The 25,682-nt window shown below is 45.8% G+C and overlaps 1 protein-coding gene across 7 annotated transcripts in view; it reads right to left on the bottom strand.

The window, feature by feature from the left end:
• Positions 1–25,682, bottom strand: part of IRF2 (interferon regulatory factor 2) — a 79,827-nt gene that overhangs the window by 39,370 nt on the left and 14,775 nt on the right. For 6 of the 7 annotated variants that reach the window (XM_038560429.1, XM_038560431.1, XM_038560426.1 and 3 more), the window contains exon 2: positions 1,628–1,720. In XM_038560429.1, coding sequence (XP_038416357.1) covers positions 1,628–1,714 — 87 coding nt within the window. In that variant the 5' untranslated portion in view covers positions 1,715–1,720. Of the gene's footprint in view, positions 1–1,627; positions 1,721–24,832; positions 25,018–25,682 lie in introns of all 7 variants that reach the window. The other variant, XM_038560430.1, reaches the window with a different exon arrangement.

Raw genomic sequence — 25,682 nt, 5'->3', positions numbered from 1 at the left:
CATATCAAGTGCCTACTCGTACAGGGGACACGATAACACTGTAAGTCTACCCCTTGCATCGAGTCAGCCCAAATCAGTGGAGATATATATTTTTTTAGTGGATATATTTTTTAAGAAGAAAAAAAAAATCACTTCTTTTCAGAAATCAGGAACTTCTGTTTAAATGTCATAAAAGGCAATGTTATCTTGTTCTTTAAAACATAATCCTACTTAGTGTCTCTATACCTTGGCTTCCAGGTCTGTAGAATGGAAAACATAACAGTATCTTCCCCATTGTGGGGATTACGTGAGTTGATGCGTGTATCTTGCTTAGATGAGTACCTGGCATTATTAACAAGCATTAGTTTTTATTATTATTATCATTATTGAGCACCTTACATTTCTTCAATTCTCCTTGATGACAGTCCCCCCTTTCCTTCTCCACCTGCGGCTCCGCTAACCATGCAGGCCAAGACCCAACCTGATTTCCTGTTTGTTTCTTTGGAGCAGGCTAATTACAAACCCTTCCAGGATACCAATCTGAAACATTATGGACAGAGCAAGCCTAGAAAAAGAAATGGTTTGCCATAAGACCTTCAAATAGAGGGCAGCTCACCTGAAATGAGCACATCGTTTACTTATTTCTATTTATTCCATCCTGCTTCAGAAAAGGCCCACTGAAACCGATGCACTCAAATACAATACGGTCACATTTAAAATAAGTGGAAAAAGAATAAGTGGGTGAGGGAGAAAGAAATAAGGCTTGAGAGATATCTGAAAAGACAAGCTTGAGCCAGGGAGTGATCTTAGCAAGCAGAGCAATGCAGCAGTATCCCGCACGCTTGTTAGAAGTGGGCCACAATCAGGCTCTGAGCTCTGGAGCGCCATACAAAGATAAAGCCCTACCAGCTGAATTATTCATCAGGCCCTTAAGATTACAATGAGGGGGAGGCAGAAGAGGAAAAGGAAATTTACTCAAAAGAGCTGCAATATTCCTGGCAGTGGGAGAGCAACCTCTCCCTTGGGCCCTCTTAAAGAAGGCGCGGTATGTTCACTGCTTTTCTAAGCGATAAATCTATTTTTTCAGGTGTTCTTTATTTTGACATCCATTCTCTTCCTGAGTCACTCCTAACAGGTAGGATCAGTTCGATCGAGAGTCTGAGGCTGATAAAGGAAGGATTTATATACATGTGTGTGTACATATGTGGGGGGCAGGGGGTCGTAAGGGACAGCGTACTTTTTTAAAGACCTGTAGGCACATAAACAGTGCTTCACAATAAAAAGAGAAAACTTTTTTTTTTTAAGTCCCAAAACAAAAGTTTTCTTTACTCAGAAGAATACTGAGAGGAACACCAGTAGACTCCATTCCCAACACAAAACCCACATGTTTCCATGTCCTCCAATGCTAGAAGCCAGGAGAAGCAAGAGAGGAGTTCAGAGAAGGAAGAGGGTGAGAATCATTAAAGAATAACACAGATCATTTCTGGTTGGCTGGTTTTGTCATTAATAAGCATAAGATTTTGAATACGAAGAGTGCAAGTTTCCTTTTCAGCAGTTTCCATGCATATCTTTTAGTAAGGACCTCTCTCTCTCTCTCTCTCACACACACACACACACACACACACACACAGGCACCCAACACACTTACCTTGTTAAGCCACTTTAGCCCTGGTATCGTATTTGAGTTTATCTGTTCCTCCAGCCACGGGCGCATCCGCATCCTTTCCACCGGCATGGTACCCTTTTGCAGAAGAGAAACATGGTATCAGGCAATTTTGCTAGCGACTGTCACGTCTGAACTGTAAAGTGCTACACCTCTCTCTAGCACTTATCTTCATCCTATTTGCATGTAAATTTAAGTTTAATGTGGGATTCAGAAGCAAAGATGAGGCCCATTCAAGCCTCCACGCTATCAACCCCATGGGCAGCGTGACATCATCCTCTTTTCAACCGCTAGCTGTATCTTCCTCCTTTTACTTGTTTCCTTCTCCAAAAATGAGCTCTGAAAATTCTACTGCGATGAATTTGGGTTGACTTGATCAAAGTCTCAGTCACTCTGTCTTCCAGCTTGCAGAGGACTTGTCTCTCCTCTGTGCCTCCCCAGCTCATGCCAGAGTGCAAGTATCAGTCCAAGAACCATGTGGGACCACAGCCTTGGCCTCAGGAGTCTAATTCCATTCTAGAACTCAATTCTAGAACCAGTACATCTCTCCCAGTTCAGATCCACTCACTGTTGCAGACACCTCGCCTCGGGCTCCTTGCTCACACTGCACTCTCTGCTCCTCCCTCCCTACGCTTTGCCCATCCCTACCCATCCTCCAAGACTCAGTTTCTGCTCTCTCCTTCTCCACAGGCCTTCTCAGACCACTCCAGCCTGAAGAAATCTTCCTCCTGGACTTCCCTAATTCTCACGGATCTTACATTGCTCTTTTGAGAATCAAACATTGCTTCGGAGCAGCTTTTCTATGCTGCCTTTATTCTTATCCAACTCTCATCTATAAACTTTTCCACTGTGTACACCTCTCTCTCTTCCTAACCAAACAGTAGGCTCTTTGAGGGTAGGAACTCTACCTCCCGTAGGTCTTTTTATATTCCTACAAAGCCCAAAGGCTGCCTTCCACCCAGGAGATGTTTAAACAAGATCCAGACCAGCCCTGAAAGGTCAGCCAAGCCGGGCTGCCATTGTGGGTTGGCCCTGACCACTCATATGGAGGCTTCAGGCCATCATTCTTTGAGGTAAGTAATAGGAAGCTCAGGACAGGCCCAAAGGGGCCCCCAACACAGATGCTCTTAGTGGTTCTGAATTCATCCCATCCCCTCATGCATTCATCCACTCATTCAAGGATCACTTATTGAGAATATTCCAGGAAAGGGCGAGACATCCTCTAGCACCTAGAAACTCCCAGTCTAACAGAACACAGGAAGGAAGAGATTACCACACCACATGAAGAGCCCTGTGTACCGAATGATACTAGAAAGTAGTCGGCAACGGACAGGGTGACGGAGTCAGGCTGGCCCTGCGGGGCCTGGAAAACCATGCCTGAGATTCTGGTCATCATCCCAGAAGGGAGGAGAACCGGAAGTTAATGCAAATGAATGATATGATTAATCTTGTCAACAGTAAAGGGAAGGGCTGATTACAAAATCCAGACCAGGGCTTCACCAACTTGAACGGGGACACAAATCTTGATTTGGTAAGTCTAGGTGAGCCCTGGGATTCCGCAGTTCTAATAAAGCTCCATGGGCCTTGGACCAGACTCTGAGGAGCAAGGCTCTCGATTGCCTTTTATTTTTAATTATGAGCCACCTCCTCTTCTGCGCTCTTCCCGCAAAGTCTGGTCATCCTGGCAGGCAGACCCCTTCCGTTAGTCTCAGCAGGTCAGGTTCCAGATAACCTGTCTGTCAGTCCATCCCTTGTTTACATGCTGTGCCTTTCTAACAAGGACACAGCTCAACCGAACTTCAGCCTATCGCTTACCCAGCCAATCACACATGTAAAAAATGGTCTAAATCTTTAATCAGGACTGTCATTAATCATCAGCAGATTTTTTTTGGAAAAACAAAGACAGCAAGTATTGCCTTATCAGAGTAGGGCAGGCTCATTTACAAAGGGCTTCTCTTATTCCAGGTTCTACATTTTGTTTTATTTTAAACACCCAGGACGTCCCCGATGTCACACAGAGAAAAAACTAATCCTTTTACATGAAGATACTTCCTCTATTTATATTTGATTTTACAGCCTGGCCGCACGCCCCACACACTAACTAGGTAATGAATTACCAGTGGTCTCCCCACACGGCACAGAAGAGAACAGGTGCCGTCTGACACAGATTTCCCATGGCTATCACAAGTTGAACGCACATCCTGACTTCTGCGGAAGAAAGCAAAGATGGAATTCTATATTGACCCTAGCACCAGAAATTCATCATTTAGTTTGACACAAAAAATAAATTAGATTTCCGGAGATGAAAAGGCTGGGAGGATAGTCACAGAGGGCTAGAGACCAGATAGTAGGGAAAGATGCTTCCTTGGCCTGCGTCTTCTAGCTCTGTCGATGAAATTTACGGGGACAGATTGGTCTTCCTGCTATAAGGCAAGGTTCCCATAGGCCCCTGGTCTGATGGGCCACATGAGACTCGTGGGAAAGGCATGGAAATGCTTAGAAAGACAAAGAGGTGCTATTTTTTGACAAGAGAACCAAAATCTGCCAGAAATCGAGGCACTTGTGTTCCAGCCCTGACCTTGCCATTACTGGTGTGTGTCCTCGGGCTAGTCACTCAAACCCTCTGGTCTGCACTTTGATCATCTAGGAAAATAAGAGGTTTCAAAAAGATAACTTCTCAAGTGAGCTATGACCCTAGGAATCCTCCTGTAACAGGAAGGCTCATCATCTGCTTTATCTTTTTTGTAAGCTTCTGATCTTGTACACTGGGTTGTTTTTAAAAGTGAAATGCTTGAGGCGCCTGGGTGGTTCAGTAAGTTAAGTGGCCAACTCTTGATTTCAGCTCAGGTCATGATCTCAGGCTCCAGGGATCGAGCCCCATGTCCGTCCATCCGTCCATCCATCGGTCCAGCTCTGTATTCGGTGGAGAGTCTACATGAAGATTCTCTCTCCCTCTCCCTCTGCCCCTCCTGCCGCTTGCGCGTATGCACACATTCTCTCCAAAATAAATCTTTTTTAAAGTGAAATGCTAAAATCTTATAATTCTATAAACCTAAAATATGAAGCAGCTACCCTCAAGCTTGACAAAGGCACTTTCTAAAATCACCTATCATTACACCTTTGAGATGTGAGGTTGGGATCATCTTTAAAACCAGAACATCAGCCTCTAAATCAGTTCAGTACATGGAGAGTACTTAGAATATTACTGGCACCAGTGATGCTGCATAAATGTATGCAAGAGTCCCCCATGAAGTTGACAATGGTATGGTCATGTTCACGGCCAGTAACAGTAATCTTGAATTTTAACCTAAATAACTGATTTTTGGATCTTGGAATAATAACAGCAATGGTTACCATTTACTGAGCATATACTATATGCCAACCCATTAAAACCAGAGTTTTCTGAGTTTCTCGTGTAATTCCTATAACCCTAAAAAATAAGGACTTTAGTATTTCATATTATAGACAACAGGATAGGTAAAGGAATTGCTTAAAGACAATCTGCTAGTAAGTAGGAGAGCCAAGACTCTCACTCGGATCTCTCTGAAATGCCCAACTTCAGAAACCCTAACACCTGCTCTTTTCTTAGTCTAGAAAGCACTCAGTTATGATGGTCTTTTAACTGTTCTACTTACTGAGCCTTTCCCAACTCCTGTCTGTTTTGCATACCACTGACATATTAAATTTCCTAAAATACCACTTAAATCATGTTAATGTTCTGTTCTAGAGACTTCTAAACATCCCTGCTGGATTTAATAATAAAATCCTTGGCTGAGATGAGGGGGGCGGTGCGCTTCTGGTAATGACACAATAGGTAATTCAGACCTAACTCCCAAGGTGAATAACAAGAAAACCTATACAAAACATTTTTTTAAAAATCTGTTTAAAAGGATCAGGGAAGTAACAAGTAGGAGAGCAGGATCTGGGGGAAGAAAGAAACCCAGGAAGGTAAACCTGATGTTTGGAGCACTCTTACCCTAGCCTGGAGGCATCTGCCAATTCCAGGATAGAAGGCTGCAGGGCACAGAAGCTGAGCAAAGCTTCTGACACATTCGGGTGACCAGGAGGACAAGAATTGAAGATCAGGACCTAAACTAGGAATAGGGAGTCCTGGAAACCACACACTCACCCGCCACCACCCCCAAGCTTCGTTTGGGATAAAACTAAATGGAAATAGACTAACCTCAAAGACTGAAGTCGAGCTTTGAATCACCTCAATCCCTGATCAAATTAAAATAACCTGGAACTCCCAGAAGTAAATGTAATCATATCTTGAGGAAGATAACATTATCCTAGGATTTATATTATCTCTGGAATTTTTCATACACCAGCAATATAGCTGAGAACACAAGGATAAAAGGCGATGAAATAAAAAAAAAATCAATGAAATATGAACAACAAAAACAGACCCACAGGGATTCAGACATGGGTCTTAAACAGACATAAGGGATACAGAGATACCAAAAGTTTTCGGACACAGCCTTTAACACAAGTATGCCTCACATGTTCAAGGAACTAAAAGACAAGATGGACAATGTTGGCAGAGAACTAGAAAGTAAAAAAAGAAATTCTAGAGCTAAAGGGCAAATAATTAAAATTAAGAACTCAAACGGTGGGTTTACTAATAGATCAGACACCCCGATAAAGAAATAGTAGAAAGAAGATAGGTCAGAAGGAAATAAACAGAATGAAGCACTTAGAGACAAAAGGTGGGAAACGTTAAAAAGAACATAAAATCCATAGCATTTTTTATTTTAGAGGTAAAAAGATCTAAAATATGGGCAGTCTGTAGTTCCACAAAGAGAAAGAATGAGGCAAGAGCGGTATTTGCAGACAGTGACCACATATTTAAATAATTTACTACAAACCCCAAACAGATAAATACAAATAAAACCACACTATAGTACATGTGCTGAAAACCAAAACCATAGCGAAAAATCTTAAAGATGGCTAGAGGGAAAAAAAGACAGGCATCACCTTCAAAGTACAAGTAACAAAAACCACAAGACCAGAGGCCTTATGGTTGCTACTCAACAGAAGCCATGGAAGACAGAAGACAGCAGAAAGGGCTTCGGTGTGAGTCTGTCGCCAACACTGACCACAGCAGCGTCCCATCCCATTTCTTCCGCAGCTGAGACATTTATTAGTTTTATCAGTAACCTTCGAGGGGTCTTGTCACCTAGCAGCCCTCCCTCCATAGCCATGCCCACCCCTCTGACCAACTGATGGAAATGCTGCCCTCCTAATAAAAGCTAGCTCCAACCTCTGTTCATGCATGAAAACTTCTCTCACGTCTCTAACCAGCGGACCCTGCTTCTAGGGCAGGTCCTGTCTGCAGGACCCAGTCATCCGGTGTTACCCACAGACATTTATTAAACACATGTTATGGGGCACCTGGGTGGCTCAGCCGTTGAGCATCTGCCTTTGGCTCAGGGCGTGATCCTGGAGTCCCGGGATCGAGCCCCACATCAGGCTCCCTGCATGGAGCCTGCTTCTCCCTCTGCCTACATCTCTGCCTCTCTCTCTGTGTCTCTCAAGAATAAATAAATAAAATCTTAAAAAAAAAAAATAAACACATGTTACTGCAAGGGGCTCTGCTCAATGCGGAGGATTCAGAGATGTGTGAGACAGGATCACTACCCTCAAGGAATTCATAAGTGAACTGGGGGTATGAGACATTAATCCTATAAAGCTACCTAATAATACTATAATTATGATAATAAAAGACTGCACCAGGGACGGCAGAGGCAGTACACGATTAATTGCCAAGTGCATCAACTAGTTGGTGAGGAATACATAAATCACCATTGGATGGGTTTGTAAGGGAAAGCTTTGCGGCACAAGAAGACTTTATAGGATGGGCAGGAATAGTCCAGGTGCAGAGGGGGTGGCAAGGAAGCCAGGCAAAGGTGAAGGCAGAGCCAGGAACCTGGGAAGATGGGTCTCCTGACGTGGGCGGAGCAACTGACTTATGTGGGTGGAGCTTCGTGAGAGTCAGGAGCAGGGCAGCAGGTGAGCAGGGGAGCAGGTGCGCAGGTGGGCAGGCTGGTTGGTTACCAGAAATTGTCGCTAACCCACACTGTGGCCCTTGTCACTTAAATATAGTCATCCCCATCTTACAGAGGAGGGAAAGCATAGCTTGAAAAGGTGACTTCAGGAAGAGAAAAAAACATGTCCAATCCCCCAAGGCCCCAGAGAAGGGACCAAGGCTTCACGATCCCCCCCACCCCTCCAAATCGCCCAGGTTGTGTAGAGGCTACTGAAACCACTGGGTGTGAGCTGGAGACCGGCTGTGTGGCACTATGGTGACACAGGCAGCAGTCACACGGGGGCAAACACAGGCAAGGAGGTGAGCCAATGAGCTACTGCTCTGGTCCAGGCTGTGGCTCTTCCTGAACACGAGGGCATCTTTCCCCAAGTGCGAGCTCCGTTTGCATGATGTTCTCCACTCCTCACGCTGACCTCTGTACCCTTTTGGCCAAAGTTAAAAATTCCAGTTCAAAATTATGTGAATTGAGAGGAAGCTGGAGTTGAAAACTGAAAATCCTTGCCATCATCAGCCCCAACACCTCGCTCAAGCGCTTCCTAGGAATCAGACACTGGGCCAGGGGCTTTTTGTGCGTTATTTCATTTAATCTTCAAACCAGCTACATGAGGTATAGGATCTTATCTCCATTTTACAGATAAGGAAATGAAGCTGCTTACCAAGCTGGAGAACCATTAAGTGGTAAAGCTGGGATTCAAATCCGGATCCACCTGATTCCAAAGAGGACACCAAAAACCTCCAGTGTTGGGAAAACACTGGCTCGTGAAATCAATTTACGGTGCTTCAATCTTAATGTATGTGAACACAGAATACATACTATGGGAGTCCCCCAGATGAGAGTAAGGTTGTTTTATTAAGCTTTTTTTTTTTCAATTTTATATTATATTATCCTGGTACTATGGTCAAAAGGGTATAAAAAAGCATTTTCCTCAGCCAAACCATTCCCCAGGTGTGTGCACAGATGTGTGTGAGCCTGTGGGGGGCAGGGCAAGGGGGGGGAGGGTCATGGTGCAAAGTAGGAATTGGAAGAGAAGGATATGGCAAACCTTAGAACAGGAAGGACTCCTGGAAGACAGAAGTGAAAAGCATGAGAGAAGTTTAACAAGTGTGGGGCATGGAAACAACATGTTCAGAGCTCAGATAACAGGGCCCTGTATCTGAGGGTGGGGGTTTGAGACCCGCCCCCATTTGGCTGCACTTAATACTTCGCTGCCTCCGCTCTGCAAACTCTTGGGGCCCCGGAGGATGAAATCAACGGTTACTGGTCGTGAAATCAGGAAAACATTTTAACACTGAGATGAGTGACAGAGAAAACATCCCTGTCCACATACATGTTACCTGCACTGATGCGAAACCAATTTCAAAAAGTTTTATTAAACTTCTGGAGAGTTAATTCGCAGTGGAAATCAATTGCGTGACATCCACTGTTGTTATCACTGATGCAATCCTCATTCCATGCACTTACTGTTATATTGAACTTTGAAAAGATGTGCATCGGGCTCATTAAATAATTTTAAGTCTCTAGCCCAGTTTTCCTCAAGGTTTTAAGAAACTCAACCATGAATTCTCCTACTATGTGGATTTTTCAAGAGCTCGACCTTGGGGCACCTGGGTGGCTCAGTCGGTTAAGCCTCTGCCTTCGGGTCAGGTCATGATCCCGGGGTCCTGGGATCGAGACCCCGTGTCCAGCTTCCTCTCCCTCTGCACCACCCCCACCAATCATGCTCCCCCCATCAAATAAATAAATAAAATCTAAAAAAAAAAAAAAAAAAAAAGCTCAATTCTGAGTGATGAGGGCAGGACTGCCAGAACTGGCTGCCCTCAATGTATCACCACCCCTAATTATACTTTTCTATACTTTTCCATCCACCTATACTAGCACCCCCAAACTGCCTTGCTACATTATTACCCGAGGAATTAAAAAAAAAAAAAAAAAAAAAAAAGACTCCCTGGTCCCATCAAGACTCACTGAGTAAGAATTTCCAGGGCTTAGGAACCAGGAATTCTTTTTATTAACCCAGGGCAATTCAGATATGCAGCTAGCTACCTGTGGATATCACTGCCACTCAGTAAGTACCACCAGCTCAATGGCCTTCCAGATCCTCTATGTATGATAAACATCTCCAAATGAGTCATAGGAAAACGAGGACGCCCATGGCGAATAGATTTCATCATGAATAGAATATAAATACGTATGAAATTAAAATTCTAAAATGCCTTTAAATACCACGGAACAAGTTTCCCATACTGAGAATCATCCAAATTATAGTTTTGCATATTCCCTGTTCTACCCACAATTTTCTTATTGGACGTGTTTTCTATATCCTTTTAGAAGAGATTACCATAGCTACTTTACAAAAATTTCCCTGCCTCTGACCACAAACTAACTCTGGTCCCTGAAACAGTGTGATTTAGCCTCTGATAGGGACTTGCACTGCATCACTGCAACCGAAACTGACTTAGGGCCTCCACATGGGTGCTCGAAAGACACCAAAATACATCACCAGTTTTCCATAACTGTGGGGAGCCAACGGTCATTCTAGGAAACAGTTCTCGATGCGGCCTAAAGAGAACAGGAGTTCTCTCCATCCAGAGGGCAGGCCTTGAAAAAACACTGGACATGCTCTGTCGAGGCAGATACGTGCTCTTCAGACGTGGGGCCCAGAGCCCTGCCATCCATCCCTGCCCAACCAGCCCCGCTCCCCTGTCCCCTGTCCCCAGAGCGCCTACCTACCCCGTGGCCCTCTTCTCTGCCCAACACAGCTGCTCTAGCCCTTCCCCACTACAAATGGGTCTCACTTCCTCCCTCCTGCTGCCTCATGTGGGAAACCCTTGCCTGGGCCCACTAACCCCCAGGCCTGACTCTACCATGACACATTGCTGGTGTATCACCTCACCCGAGCCTTCAAATTTCTGCACATCTTTTTTTGCATCTCCCTCATCAGCTCCCACTGCTGATCTCAGATCTTTCCATCCTCACACTGCCCAACTCACTTCCACACTCGTCAATCCCAGCAAAGCGCAATCCCAGCAAAGCGTCTGGCCTCTCACTTCAGAGAGAGAAGCAGAAGCCACTGCCAGGCTCTTCTTTCTGAATTGCTGACTCCTTCCCCTCCTCAAACTCCTCCAGGCTTCCAGTGTTGGGTGGGCAATTAGATCCACGGGGGCTACACTGGGGAGAAAGGGCTAGCCTGGAAACAGCCAGCCACCGCTTCACAGCTGGTTCAAATGCCATCTCTGCCACAAAGCCGATCTTGACCATCTCAAAACGTCCCTTGAATTCCTAAAATACTGCCTCCAATATACATCCTATGTTCCCGCCAAGCCGGACACACCTGTTAACATTGTATGTTAATATGTACATCTGTGCGGTCTTGCATTTTGCATCCAGGAGGCACCCAATAAATATAGACCAGCCCGATCCAGCAATTCTGGACACGTCCTGTACCTGCACAGTCCAACAGCGGAGCCCCCAGCCACAGGTGGCTACTGAACACCTGAAATGTGGCTGGTGTGAAGGAGGAACCGTTTGCCCCCAAAGATGGACAGAGTTTCAAGGCCAGTTCTAGTTTTTCCAAATCATAGTGAGTGGTCAGGTGTCTGGTAAAGAAACAAAATATCTGCATAGGACACCCTTGTGGGGCTTTTGAAAAGGCCACCTGACATTGAAACTATTCTATTTCGAGAAAAGCCTGGGTTTTTTAGTGATTTTTATTGTTTTTGTGATTTTTAGATTTTTTTCTTTTTGCTTGTTTAGTTGTTCTTTTTTATTGGTTTGGGGGCTTTGTTTTGAGAAAACCCTGGTTTTAAAAGGCCAGACTCGCTCTGCAAGCTTAATCATCTTTTGGAAGGCAACCTGTTGGTAAGTAAGGGAGATTCTGTGTGAGAAATTCTTATCCCTGTTCAGACCTGCAAGCCCTTGAAAACACCACCAGCGGGTGGGTACAGAGCACCCAGAATCCCATGCTACATGATAATGATATGAGGAATAGCTGATGAGTATTAAATGCTCCACAGCGCCAAGCAAGTTCTCAGCTTGTTGTATTAGTTTACTCACTTGATTTACCACAATCCTGTAAGTAGATGCTACTAAATATCTCCATTTTAGAGATGAAGAGACAGAGATACGTAAGCTTGGTAACTTGCCCAAGGTCACAGAGCTACTGAGTGGTTGAGTTCACATTTAAACAGAAGGGGCAGGGCACCTGGGTGTCTCAGTGGTTGAGCATCTGCCTTCGGCTCAGGGAGTGATCCCGGGGTCCTGGGATCAAGTCCTGCGGGGAGCCTGCTTCTCCCTCTGCCTATGTCTCTGCCTCTCTCTGTTTCTCTCATGAATAAATAAATAAAATCTTTAAATAAATAAATAGATAAATAAATAAAATAGGTCTTAGGCCTTTACTTGGTCTTTTGACCACAAAGTCAAATTGGGGTCCACATAAAGAGGCGTGGAAGGCCCAGCACCTCCCAGTCTGACGCAGTGTCCACACTGGGAGCCTGGGCTGACGGGGCTCCAAGCCAGGGCAGAGAGAGGCCGGTGGCCAGCAAGCACTGCTCCAGGGACACTGCATAGAAAGCAGCTTCCCTGGGGATGCCCGGGTGGCTCAGTGGTTGAGCAGGTGTCTTTGGCTCAGGTTGTGATCCTGGGATCCAGGATCGAGTCCCACATCGGGCTCCCTGCATGAAGCCTGCTTCTCCCTCTGCCTGTGTCTCAGCCTCTCTTTCTCTCTCTCTGTCTCTCATGAATAAATACATAAAATCGAAAGAAAAGAAGAAAAGAAAAGAAAAGAAAAGAAGAAAAGAAAGAAAAGAAAAGAAAAGAAAAGAAAAGAAAAGAAAAGAAAAGAAAAGAAAAGAAAAGAAAAGAAAAGAAAAGAAGCAAAAGCAGCTTCCCAACCTCCAATACCCCTCACCACCCCCCACTACTCCATACTTCCTGCCCCTGTCAGTACCTTCCTGGCTGGTGGAATCAGCAAGACATACTGCATATCCTGTCCAGCCAGAGCTTTATTTTTGTCATTTGTACCAGGACAACAGTATTTCCCCACTCCCAAATAAAACTATTTTTCTACTTTTCACCCCTCCACCTGCATCTCCACTTTAAGAAAGCAACAGGAGAGAACCAGGTTTGTTGTTTGTCACTGGGGGTATTTTACAGTTGTTTGATTTTAGTTTCTGCTTCTGCCATAAGGCAGGGTCACCTGGCCCAGAGCACAGGCCATCTGGGTCTTGGGGGGTAGGGGGGTGGAAGAAAATGTGCCCTGCCCAGCCTATTTTTTTTCCCTTTTCCTTTTTTTTTTTTAAATTTAAATCAATTAATTAACATATAGTATATCAGTAGTTTCAGAGGTAGAGGTCAGCCCTTCATCAGTTGCATACAACACCCAGGGCTCATTCCATCATGTGCCCTCCTTAATGCCTGTCACCCAGAGGCCCCAACTCCTACCTCCGTCCCCTCAGTTTATTTCCTAGACTTGAGTCTCTGATGGTTTGCCTCCCTCTCTGATTTTTTTCCCTCTCTGATTTTATCTTATTTTACTTTTCCTTCCCTTCCCCTATGTTGATCTTAAATTTCACATATGAGTGATTCTTGATGAGCCCCAAGAACTATTTCAGGAGCACACATGAGACCCATAGACAGCTGTCACTCTATCACCTCAATGTACGCCTCACACGAACATTTGTGTAGGGCACTGAAAAACACTCAGATGGTAAGCATTTGGGGTGCTTGTCGATTTCCATCCCGCCAATGTGTATGAAGAGCAAGCACGGGCCATGAGGGCATTTTGCTTCTCCCTCATTTTTAGTAGCAGGACCTCTAACGAGTGCCGAACCTCATGCCTGCAAACACCACGCCAACCTGCATGCATCTGTACGTCCCTCGGCACCAACTCACCTTCCTCTTGCAACTAAGGGCCAGTTTCAAATCTACCCTTCCCCAAAAGCTTTCCCTGACCAATGCAGTGACTATGACCACAACAGTCATCCTGCTTATATGGATATAACAGCCCCAAGAAATAGGTGGATGTTAATTGATCTCACCTGACTCTTACTTAGCTAATTAAGTTGACCCGGAACTTCCTAATAAGCGATTGTGATCTCACAGGGCCTAGCACCATCCTTATTTGTCACTGAATAGCACAGTGGCCACGATGCAGGGCTGACAGGCTCCATGACTCAGGGACAGAATGGTCACCCAACCAGCAGGGTGGAGACCAGGGAAAGCCTTGGAAGCTCCTGTGTCCCAAGGAGCTAGACCCACATCCTTATCACCATGTCCTATATGAGACTAGGACTGGGGAGTTGTGACCCTAAGAATTCTAACCTGCTGTTGCCCTAAAAGCTCAGAAATCTCTTAGTAGCCTCCTCCACTTTCTCCACACAGGTCTAGGAGTATTTCCCCTCGGCAACCCCAGCCACTCCCGGGGCACTGCTTCAGGTACCAAATGCAGAGGGTAGCAGAACCCCAGCTCCTTATGCCTCACTGTTCTCATCTGCCAAATGGGGATAACTTCCTAAGAGTCTGTGGTAGGATTAATCAGATGTGTAAAGTGCCTCATCTACTATCTGGTCAACAGTGGATCTTGAATAATTAATAGTTTCCACAGTCACAAATTTTTGGTCAAGGATATTTGATGGAGCAGGATTTACAACAGCAAAAAATATAAATTGATCCAAACACCAGACAGGAGGGAGATGGTTAAGTAACAGGCGGTAGACTCAAATAATGAAAAACTGTGATTCTAGAAGAGTATCTCATTTGTATGGGAAATCGACCAGAATACACATTAATATAGAGCTAATATATGTAAGTATATAGCCTATGTATTTTTGTATGTTCCATATATGTAATATATAAGTTAATACAGTTCGGAATATAATACAAGTGAATAAGTGTGTGTGTGGGGGAAGCCAGGTGTGGAGGTCATTTTTTTTTTCAACTATCAGGGCAACAGGCCTCTAGGATGCGCTGGGCCCCGGGCAGCGCCCCCACAGCTGCTGAGTCAGGGTCCTGGCACAGGGTGCAGAGCTCACCCTGCACACGCACCCCAGCTGCCCCCCACGGAGGCTGGCACGGAACTGACAACGCACACCAACACACGGCTGTTTGGCCTGGAACCGGGCACCCAGGGGACAGGGGAGGACCCCAACCTCAGTGGCACCAGACCAGGTGAAGAGGTTTGCTCAACAGTGAGTAAAAAGCTGCCATACATTATAGCACAGGGTGTCTTGAGGGGTACAGTCCCGTGAGGAATCGTAGTCACATCCTAACAAGTGCCAGCCTGCGTTCGCACCAAGTCCAGAGGTTTCCAACAGCCCTGCTGGCAGCAGAGTGCTCTAACTTCAGGTCACAGAGTAAGTATAATATGGCAATAAAGAACATTCTTCTAGAAACGATGGAGTTTCCTTCTATCCTTCCTCCTCCCTCCCTCCCTTCATGGAGGATTTAATCCAAAAGCCCATTAGGTGGAACAGAACAGAGCCAATGTACTGTTTTGCACAGTGTTGCCCCAAAAGCCAGGTCCACCCTGAACCTGTGAATATAACCTTATTTGGAAATAGGGTCTTTTCAGATATAATCAAGTTAAAATGAGGTCATACTCGGTGGTCAGGATGGACCCTAAATCCAACACGAGTGGTATCCTTATAAGAGGACAGAAATCTGGACACACACACATATAAGAGAAGGCCATATGAAGACAGAGACCGGGATTCGGGGGAGACATCTAGAAGCCAAGGGACGCCAAGGACTACAGCCACTGCCAACAGGAGGAGAGCCGCATGGAGCAGATTCCCCCTTAGAGCCCCCAGAAGAAACCAACCCTGCCAACACCCTGAGATTTCAGACTTCCAGCCTCCAGAACTGTGATCACCCAGTTTGTGGTACTCTGTGATGGCAGCCCTAACAATCTGCAAATAGCAGACATTTGGGGAGCAGAGCAGAAGCATGCTAGTGTGGGGTGCTGGCATAAAGAGGGTGTCCCCTTGGGTGGGAGAAAGCAGCGGTATGTAGCGTGGGGAGGACTGCAGCCCATGTGGCGCAGTGAGGATAGATGCTGGGGGAGGCAGGAGCCAAGAGTGGGGTGTCAGGGCACAAGTGGAGTGGCTAGGCTCCTGTCCAGGGGCAGCCATCCCATCTGGGGTGCAGGAGCCCCAAGAATGAGGTGGGGAGGGCAACCTCACCACCTTGGGGAGGCTGGAGATTGGAGACATAGAGGAACTGAGTCAATGAATTAATACATTAAGGATAATGAGAGCCAGGCTCCTCACTTTTGGAGAAGGAAGTTCAAAGAAAGAAAGAAATCTAGAATAACCCTGGGCCTCGGTACAGAATAAGGACTGAGTTCATAGCTCATCATCTATCTCGATACAGAAATACATGCAGATGTAAAAATACATGTATGTGTACTGTGCACAGATTCCCCACCCACTATGAGGGTCTGGGGACAGCAACAGGCCACTGGTGATGGGTACACATCATGCCCGAATCTTAGTTTCCTTTTGTTTTTTTTAAAAAGGTTTTTAAATATTATATTATATTTCATATATATTCAATTATATATAAAATTCATATATATAAATTTATATATATTTAATTATATATAAATTATATATAAAATATATAATTGAATATGTAAAATTATATTCAATAGAAACTCCATCGTTTCTATTTTTAAATACTTATTCACGAAAGACACAGAGAGAGAGGCAGACATAAGCAGAGGGAGAAGCAGGTTCCATGCAGGAGACGTGGGACTCGATCCCAGGACCCCGGGATCACGCCCTGAGCCAAAGGCAGACACTCAACCCCTGAGCCACCCAAACATCCCAAATCTTAGTTTCTAAACACCATTCTCCACTAAAAGGAATCAGGGCTTTGTGGGAAAATGGCTGGTGGCAGGTCTAGGGCAGGGAAAGCAAAAGATAAGCCTGAGCCATTTTAGGGGGGATCAGAAGTACAGAACTGGGGACCCAGCAAGAGGACCCAGCAGCTCACACGAAGGGGCTCCGTCTAGCCAAATCTGGGACAATCTGAACACCGGAATAAGGACAAAAGGGTCTTAAGGTCTGGGCTCAAGAAAGGCCCATGCGACTGAGGACTGAGGGCTTTGCTTCTCATTTCTCACTGACGATTCCTCAGCTTGCAGGATTCCGGGAGCCTGGACAGCCTTCAGCTCTGCTTGCTCTAACCTGGAGGAACGTCTCAGGAACCACTGTGGCCTTAAGTTGTGAGCGGAGCCCACATTTCCAAGAGAGTGACTGTCACACGGTGGGAATAGGAAGTGCGACCCCGTGGGTCGGGAGCAATCCCAGCCCTCAGTGGGGCCGGTGCCCGGCAGCCCTTCTGTGCTCTCTGCACCCCTGTCCCCCATCTGGTAGCTACCCTGCAGCCAGAACAGCCCCGGGAAAGGACAGATAGTCTCTTTCAGTCCCCTTGGGTGCCACAAGCACTGGCTCCAGCTTCATCTCCCTCTATTACCCTCACTCCCCAAACTCCAGCCAGCGGGTCTGCCCCAAGGCCTCCCCCACGTTGTCCCCTTTCACTGCCTGACCTCACATTCCTCCCCTCCTAGCTCTAAGGCCACTTCCTCTGTGAGCCTCCTTAGTGTCTCTGGGCGGGGCCAGGCCAGGCCCTCACATCTGTCTGCCCCCCCTGAAGACCATCTCCATGCGGCCCAAGAGCATTTCTGCTGGCTCACCTCTGTGTCCCCAGGTCCTGGAGCATGGCAAGGGCTGAGGCTTAATAAATAAACCATGGGCTTTCTACGTATGCCAGGCATCAATGATGATGACAGAGGGAACACAGATGGGCTTGCGAACTAGTCAAAGAAGGCGGATACACAAGGAATTAGAGTAAGGGGAGCGATGATTTGCCATAATAAAAAAAGGGATATATAAATGCTGTGGGGAATCCCATCTAAGGAAGCACAGGGGCAGACCATTTAAAAAATCATTTCCTATAAACAATGCTCTAAGTCATCTTAGGGTTTCAAGATATAATGTGGAACCTGTATAGAGGGCAGCTCACTAGAAACATACGGATGCCCATCAGCACCACGTTGCCCGTTACCGAGAGCGCAGAGATGGTCAGCACGGTGACCCAAATCATCCATTGTCCAAAATGGAACACTTCTAAGTGTGAATGGGGCCTTATTAATAGTCATCCCTTGCCTGTGCACAGAGGTGAAGAGGGACTGTCCCTGGAAAAAAAAAAAAACAGGATGTGGGGATGTTCTGGTTATGGGAGATAGTTGCTCTTTTATTCAAAATCCCTGGACCAGGTATGTATGTTTGAAAATGCAGCCAGTGGGGGGATATTAGAGAGACAATATGGTGCACCTACCATACAACAAGAATGCCCCCAGCAATATCCAGAGCAGGACCCCTAATGCAACACAGCAATATTTCTGCAGTTAAAACGTGAACACTCACACTGATCGGGATTAGCAAAAGCTCCGAAGAGCTTCACGCCAATTCAGGGCAGATCATACTGCCAAATGAGTCATGATAAAAAAAACTTCAGTTTTCAGAGCTTTTTGGATTGCAAATAAGAGATATGGGATCTGTAATTAATCTCAAGTTATTTCTACCCTTGGAATATATTAGTGTTCCCATATTATACAAGGAAATCATCTTCTTCCTTAAACTGTACTTTCATTATAAATTAATCTGGCACATACTACGCTTAAATTAGTGAATAATAATAGCACAGTTTTAGTCCCGAAATGGAAAAGTTTAATGCAAACTTCTTTTGCACATTAAAAAGTAGGGAAATACTTCTGCTGAATATTTTTATAAAATCTGAAATCATAAGTAGCCATTTAAAAAGGATTATTAAAAATTTTTTTAAATATATAAATAAAAAGGATTATTGCATTTATGGTAGATCTAGCCGGCAATATGGATAGATCTTCATTTTACCTATCTAATATATAAAATATTTATTTATAAAATAAGAAAAACCTTAAGATGCAAAATGTCTTTCAAATATCTTCCCTAGGCTTCCCTTATAATGACATCTGTAGTGACATTGTTCCTTCTTGTATAACATTTTAAATATTTCATTTCCAAAATTAAATGTATTACAGAAAATACTTTGATGCGTATCAAGTGAGAACAAGTTTATTGGTTTTATTATGGTTTGTGTGGTATGCATGAGAACTGCATGAGCCATGGAGATGAGTACAGGAACCCCCCTCCCATTTCCTAGAAGCCCTACTGCTCTGTGGCAAAACCATCGTGGGAACCAAAAAGACTGAATACTTACTTGTAGTGGCACAAATGCACATTTATTCAAAGAATTGTCTGGAAAGTTTACCTGTTCCATTGTTTTTAGTTACTTAATATAATTTTGAATGAAAGAGCACAGCTATCATTGCGACGTGAGAAGTGCAATGCACACTGCATGGTTCAGATCCTGTGGGACATGGGCAGAAATTCAGTTCAAAGGTCCTGGGGCACACAATTTCTCCTATGTGAAGTGTAAAGGAAGAAAACACACTAAGGCTAATGATGGTCAAGGTGAAGAGCCCCCAGAGACCTTCCAACCATAAAGGTCAAAGCAGTTTACATTTACTGACTTGAACTGTTTATAAATATACGAGTTAAAAAGTCAACACTTAAAAAAAATAAAAAGTCAAAACTTGCCTCCAAGAAAAAAAAAAAGCTATCCGATTCTTCACTAGATAATGATGGTGGTAGGGATGGATGGCAACGACTACTTATAAGAGCACCCATGATGCACCTGGTATTAAACTCTATGCTTTATATACATTATCTCATTAACCCTCACAGCAAGCCTAGGGGGTAGGCGCTGTCATCACCACTATTCTAGAAGAAGCGGTGGCTTAGTCCTTGCCAGAGCGGATTCCCCACCACTGAGCACCGTTATCATGAGAACCAAGTGTCCAAAAATAGGCTCTCAACCTGGAAAGGTCAGTACTCATCTCCATGTGCCCTCTGGGTCCTAAAACATAAATGCTAGAAAGCTGGTGTGTTTCCCAAGCTTCACTTGAACGGGCTGCCAGGTCTGACAGTCGCCTCCCTGAGTCAGAAACATTTCAGGAACAGGAGCCTTAGCGCCGGTCACCTAGGGCTGCAGGTCAGAAAGAAAACAGAGCCAGAATGGTAGCATTTCCCGACACTTTCTGTTTCATTTGGTGTCTGTTCTCAGGGAGGTACAATGAAGGATACAAACCACCCACAAACAAGGATGGAACAAGAAGATAAGTGAGCTGTCTGGGGCTTTTCTAAAAGAGGAAGTATTTTGACCCTGAATGACCCCTGGGCTACACTGCTGAAAACATTTTTGTTGGGGTGTGTGTGTGTGTGTGTGTGTGTGAGAGAGAGAGAGAGAGAGAGAGATCTATTGCACCGGATTCAGCAGCAAAGATAAACAGGGGTTTAAAATCTGAAGTCCCTAAACAAAACTTTATAGCCCCTTCCTCCCCCCCCACCCCCTCCCCGCACCTGACACTGTCCATCAGGTGCTGCTGGCAACCAGGTGATGACAAAGAGGCAAGAAGAGGGGTCATATGGGTACAAGATTTAATGCTGCCCACTACCAACTTCCCCCCACCCTGGCTTTTTTCTTCTTCTTTTTTTTTAGCCTGCAGCCTGCAGAAGGGAGAACTGGGGAAAAGCCTGGTGCTTCTTTCTTAAAAATGACTGCTTCGGAATTGCACAGCTTCATTAGGAATGTACAGACCAAGGCTTTGGGTTCAGGAAAACCATTCTGCACCTATTCTATCCGATGCATCAAGAACGAGGGTCAAGGACATTATATCCAGACCGTAGGGACTCATCACAGGATGACTCTGTTCATTCTCTCCCACCGGCTGCCCGGAGCTAACAGAGTGGAAAAGGCAGCCGTGTGCGATATGGAATCTGGTTGATCTGCCTCGTTCCAAACTCTGGCTCTGTCTGCTTATGAGCTGTGTGACCTTGGGCGGGTTACTCACCCTATCTGTTCTCACAGGCCTTTGCAAGGCTTAGGTGAGGAAACACGTAAAACATCTAGAACAGCTCTTTCTATCTCACGTGGGTTATAGTATAAAAAGGAACAAACTCTCCAGAGAGCAGCGTGGCCACGGGGACCAGAAAGTTTCAACAGCATCCTTTGACCCAGTCGTGTCATGTCCAGGAACGCTTCCCAAGCAGCTTTAACAATTGTGTGTGAAACGATTTTTTTTCTTAAAAAAAAAAAAAAAAAAGTAATAATAATCTACAATCATTGTGAAATCTGTTACAGATGCAAAGGTAATATTCTTTCTCACAAAAAAAAAAAAAACAGATAAGAATGTTGTATGCAGCTGCACGGATAAATGACTCCCCAGATACATCTAAATTATGAAAATCTAAGAGCAGTTTTAAATCCATCACCTTTTCCGAGTATTTTCTAGAAGAATTCATAGTAGGCAATAAAGACCTAAAAGCGCAGAAATCACGCTGTGACTGCTGGGTGTGCTTGGGCCCAGACCCCAGTACCTAGATGGCATGGAGTCTGCAATTCAGCAAAGCAAGAATCATGGACAGATTTCAAAGCATATGGACTCAGGCTCATACTGCATGTTCAAACCTTCTTTCCATATGGAAAACAGGAAAACAAGCGACCCTAATTTTCCCTTAATCAGCATGTCCTCTGAGCACTGCCTTTGCAGCACAGAAGTAAAGCACGCTGAAAGGCACGGCTTCTTTGGGGAGTTAATGAAGAGTTCACTTAAGACTGTCCCTCCTTCCCTGAATAGGCTGGTGTCCCTGGAGCCACCCATCTAACTCAGCAGAACGAAGGCTGGGAAAAGACACTTTGGTCCTTAACTTGGCCCAGGAAAGTAGGGGAGACAGTGCACGTCAGAAACGTGTGGACAACAGAGCGGGTCAGTGTGCCACACAGGCACCTGTCAACCCCTTCCAGGGCCACACTGGTGTCCTTCTCTCTCCCTGTTGCAGCAGAACGTGCTGGAGAGCTCAGGTTGGGGGGTCAAGCACACCTGGATTCAAACCTCGGCACTCACAACCTGTAACTTCTCCACATCCTCTACTACAGCACTTGGCCGAGCTCCCCTGAGGAAGAGCTGCGTAAGGAGGAAGACCATGGGATGACTGCTTCTGTCTCCTCTAAGACTTCCCCAAAGAAGATCTAAAATGTGGAGCCAGGCCTCCATCTAATACCAGAATGGACAAAGGCAGATTCTCTCACAAGGAGCAGGAGGGTAGCCAGGGTCCATCTTCTAGAACACTAGTGTGGTCTCCGCCCTGCAGGGTGGCGGCCAGGTTAATCTTCCAAACCATCAGATCACCTGGCGCAGAGTCCTCCAGCAGCTCTGCAAGGCCCCCTGAACAAAATCTGAGCCACAACTCAGCCTGTCCCACTCTCTGGACTTCATATCCCACCGACTGTTCCCAAAGCTTGAACAGTACTTGAAAACAGGCATATCTCTGTATATACAAAGTTCCTGTGAGCAGGAATCTCCTCCTATTCATCTTTAAACCTCCCCAGGCATCAAGCACAGTGCCCTGCAAATAACAGTATGTGGTAATTATTTATTGATAAGTGTTGGAGAAGGTCATGGAAAAGAAAGAACCGCCAGCTGAACTGGGAGCTGGACCCCAGCAATGTGAGGCTCCTTGCCTCGTCCCCCTGCCCTTGGAATAGGAGTTCTCCTTGCCTTTCCTGCTCCCAGAAGCCCTTCCAAGGACACAGCCGTGAGATAGTGATGTGATGTTGAGAACACCTGCATGGTCTATGTGACTGAACCGAGGTAAGGCCTCTCTATATAAACTTCTAAGGCTTGATGGGCAGGTGCAGAGATCCAATCGTCTTGCTGCCTCCAAGACAACCCTCCTATGCAAGTTCCCTTTGCTTATTAAAACTGCCACATGCCAACCTGGAGCAGCCTGCCTGGAGTGTATAGGGGCCAATTTCAGATTATACCAGGGAAGCTCCCAAGAGGGCTGCAAGCAAGTGATAAGAAAGTGGATGGATCCCTCCTGCAGAACCCGTAGTGGGGGCAGGGGACAGGGAGGGAAAAGCAGATGACATGAACTATATACATTGTGATGGAAAAAACGTACTATGAATCAGTGATAAACAAGCCAGAGGAGTGGGGGGAATGATTACAAAAAGCATGCAACCCAAAAAAGAACAATTTTACTCTTTTCATGACACGATGAATCCCAGAGGAATTGAGCTTAGGATGTTAATGAATTTCTGACAGTTGATTCAACTTTTCATTCAAAAAGCCTTACTGAAAAAAATTAAAATTAAAAAAATAAAAAAACAAAAACAAAAAGCCTTACTGAGCCAGGTACTGTAAAGAGCCCTCTGTGCCAAGCACAATGACAAGACTTTGGGGCAGGGGGCGGGATACAAAGGAGAGGAGGCCAAGATCTCTACCCTCAGAGCTGACGCTGCAGTGATGGGCCGAGGCACATGAGCAACCAACTCCAAAATGAGGTATCTTGTCCTGAAGGTAACATAGAGAAACCAACTGAGGATGGGAGAACCTGAGATGATGCACTTCAGGATCTGCCCCAGCCCGTGATAACCAAATGGGGCATTCAGCACCACTGGTTTGCGGGTCATTCTCCACATCAGACTCACCTGCCCCCAACACCCCTGCATCAGCCTCACAATAATGTGACCTGAGTGAACACTGCTGCCAAGGTATTTGGGGGGGGGGGGGGAGAGGTTACTGTATTGTGTAAATGCCCAGAAGAGCTAACTCTGGAAGACTGCAAAGAATTGGGGGTGGGGTGGGGTGGAGGGGTGAGGGATCCCCAGGTGAAAAGCAAGGAAAAACATTCCAGACAAAAGAAAGAATGGCAAAGGGCAAGAGAGAGGAGGTATGCAAGGTATGTCTGAACCATCAGTAAGAGGGAGAAGCTGTGCCCCAGGGAAAGGGTAGAAGAGGCGGAGAAACAGCTGGAAGGCTCGTCCAAGGCTGGCTAATAAACAGAGAGCCATTGGTCCTTGCACCTTAACAGGTCCCTGTTGACTGACCAGGCGAAACACCCCGATACACCCCAAGGCACATGCAAACGTGGCTGATGTGCTTTCCACCTGCCATCTGGTCCTGTTCCTTACCGGGCAACACAGCACATGGGTCCTATTAGCTCTAAGGTACCACAGATGGGCCCATGTCTGGACAGGAAATCACAAACGGAGAACTAGGTCAATCATTACAATTTAGCGCAACCAAGACTTATCGAGTATTGGGTACGGGAAAGTCATTTTGCTGAGCCCTGAGAAACACATGACAGTACTCCAAAATGTATCAGCGGAGTCGAGAAGGCAGCCGTTAATAATAGATGTAGAATGTGATATATTGTCATCGAACCCAGAAAAACCTAGGGCCTTTGGATAGGGTCTTCAAACTTTATCCCTACAATGAAGTGGAGAGCCCAGCAAATGCCCATGATCTGCTATCAAGGGAGCCAGTCAACCAGGCCGACACGGCCTCCACCCCTGATGAGGGTGCCGGTTTGACTTCAGTCATGCTGAGGGAATGCACATGGGAAGGAGGCTCAACGTGGTGCAGCCCACCTCACCAGGTTCCTCTGCGCTTCCCGAGTCCCTGTAGTTTAGGCTTGACCCTAAGGATCCATGAACCAGCCCTTCCATGTCCTTCCATAGGCATACTCAGGGAATGTGAGCAAGCTGACCTCATGCCTGGGCAGGGAGGAGCCTCCTAACCCAACAGCCAGTGTCACTCCCCAGGGGACAGCGAGATCCCCATCACTCTTTAAGCCAACAGGACACCCTGGCCTGAAAACTTCTGCTGTGCTAACACATGGTTTCGGGGCACCCTGCCAACCATTCTCGTGGTTCTCTAAGTTACGCTTGCATCCGTATTAAGGACAACCATCCACTGTAAACCTGTTCATCACTCTCTTTATAAACCAGATCAAAACAAACAAGAGAAAGCGCAAATAAATATTTTGGAACACCTGGGTGGCTCAGCGGTTGAGCGTCTGCCTTCGGCCCAGGGCATGATCCCGGAGACCCAGGATCGAATCCCACATTAGGTTCCCTGCATGGAGCCTGCTTCTCCCTCTGCCTGTATCTCTGCCTCTCTCTCTCTCTCTCTCTCTCTCTCTGGGTCTCTCATGAATAAATACAATCTTTAAAAAATGTATTTTCATACCTGTGCATTACTTGCTCTTAGGAACACATGAAAGCACCTCAAAGGCAGGCCTGGTTATCATCAAAAGCACAATCCGGTCCTTTCTGCAACGCTCATCACATGTCAGAACGACGAATGCACATGCTCTTACATCTCCTCACAGCTCTTCCGGACCCGGCCGGCCAGCAGTTATTATCTAGCACTTTCTAAAATGTAAGGAGAAAACATTCCAAAGCCTCAATCAGCTCCCCCCTCAACCACCACCCCACGCCCCCGCCCAGAAAACTTGCTCTATGCTCAAAACCAAGTCCTTCCTTATTGGGAAACACAGGGCCACATGCCTTGAGGTAGCTGTGCTCACCCGGGCTGACCCTGTCCCTCCCATGATCCATCTGCTCCTGCCACACCAGACAACTCTCCACGCACCAAGAGCGCAAGGGGTCTTCGGCTCAGTCTGCCTTTGCTCTTGCTGTACTTTCCCACCACAGACGCCCCGCCCCACTCCTCCATTTGCCACCAGCTGACACCGCCATCCTCCCACTGGCAGGTGGGAAATCTGTGGTGAAGCACACCCCATTTCTCTGGGCAAAGACACAGGTCCTTTTGCTTGCTGTGCTTTTATTAAGTACACATTTCACTCTTTTTGTTATGACAGATGGTTATCTACTGCCTGTCTCTCTAAGTAAATGATAAGCTCTTTGAGAACATCAAATTGTCAACGTTACATCTCCACAGCACCAGGCTTCACACACACGGGTTCAAAAATGTCTTTTGAAGGCATTAATTCTCCTGAGAGTTTCTTCCCTTTTTTTTTTTTTTTTTTAAGATTTTTATGTATTTTTCCTGAGAGACACAGAGAGAGGGGCAGAGA

Source organism: Canis lupus, chromosome 16 (assembly GCF_011100685.1).
Source record: "Canis lupus familiaris isolate Mischka breed German Shepherd chromosome 16, alternate assembly UU_Cfam_GSD_1.0, whole genome shotgun sequence".
Taxonomy (NCBI): domain Eukaryota; kingdom Metazoa; phylum Chordata; class Mammalia; order Carnivora; family Canidae; genus Canis; species Canis lupus.
The sequence above is the reverse complement of the archived record's forward strand: the minus strand, read 5'-3'. Positions and strand labels throughout refer to the sequence as shown.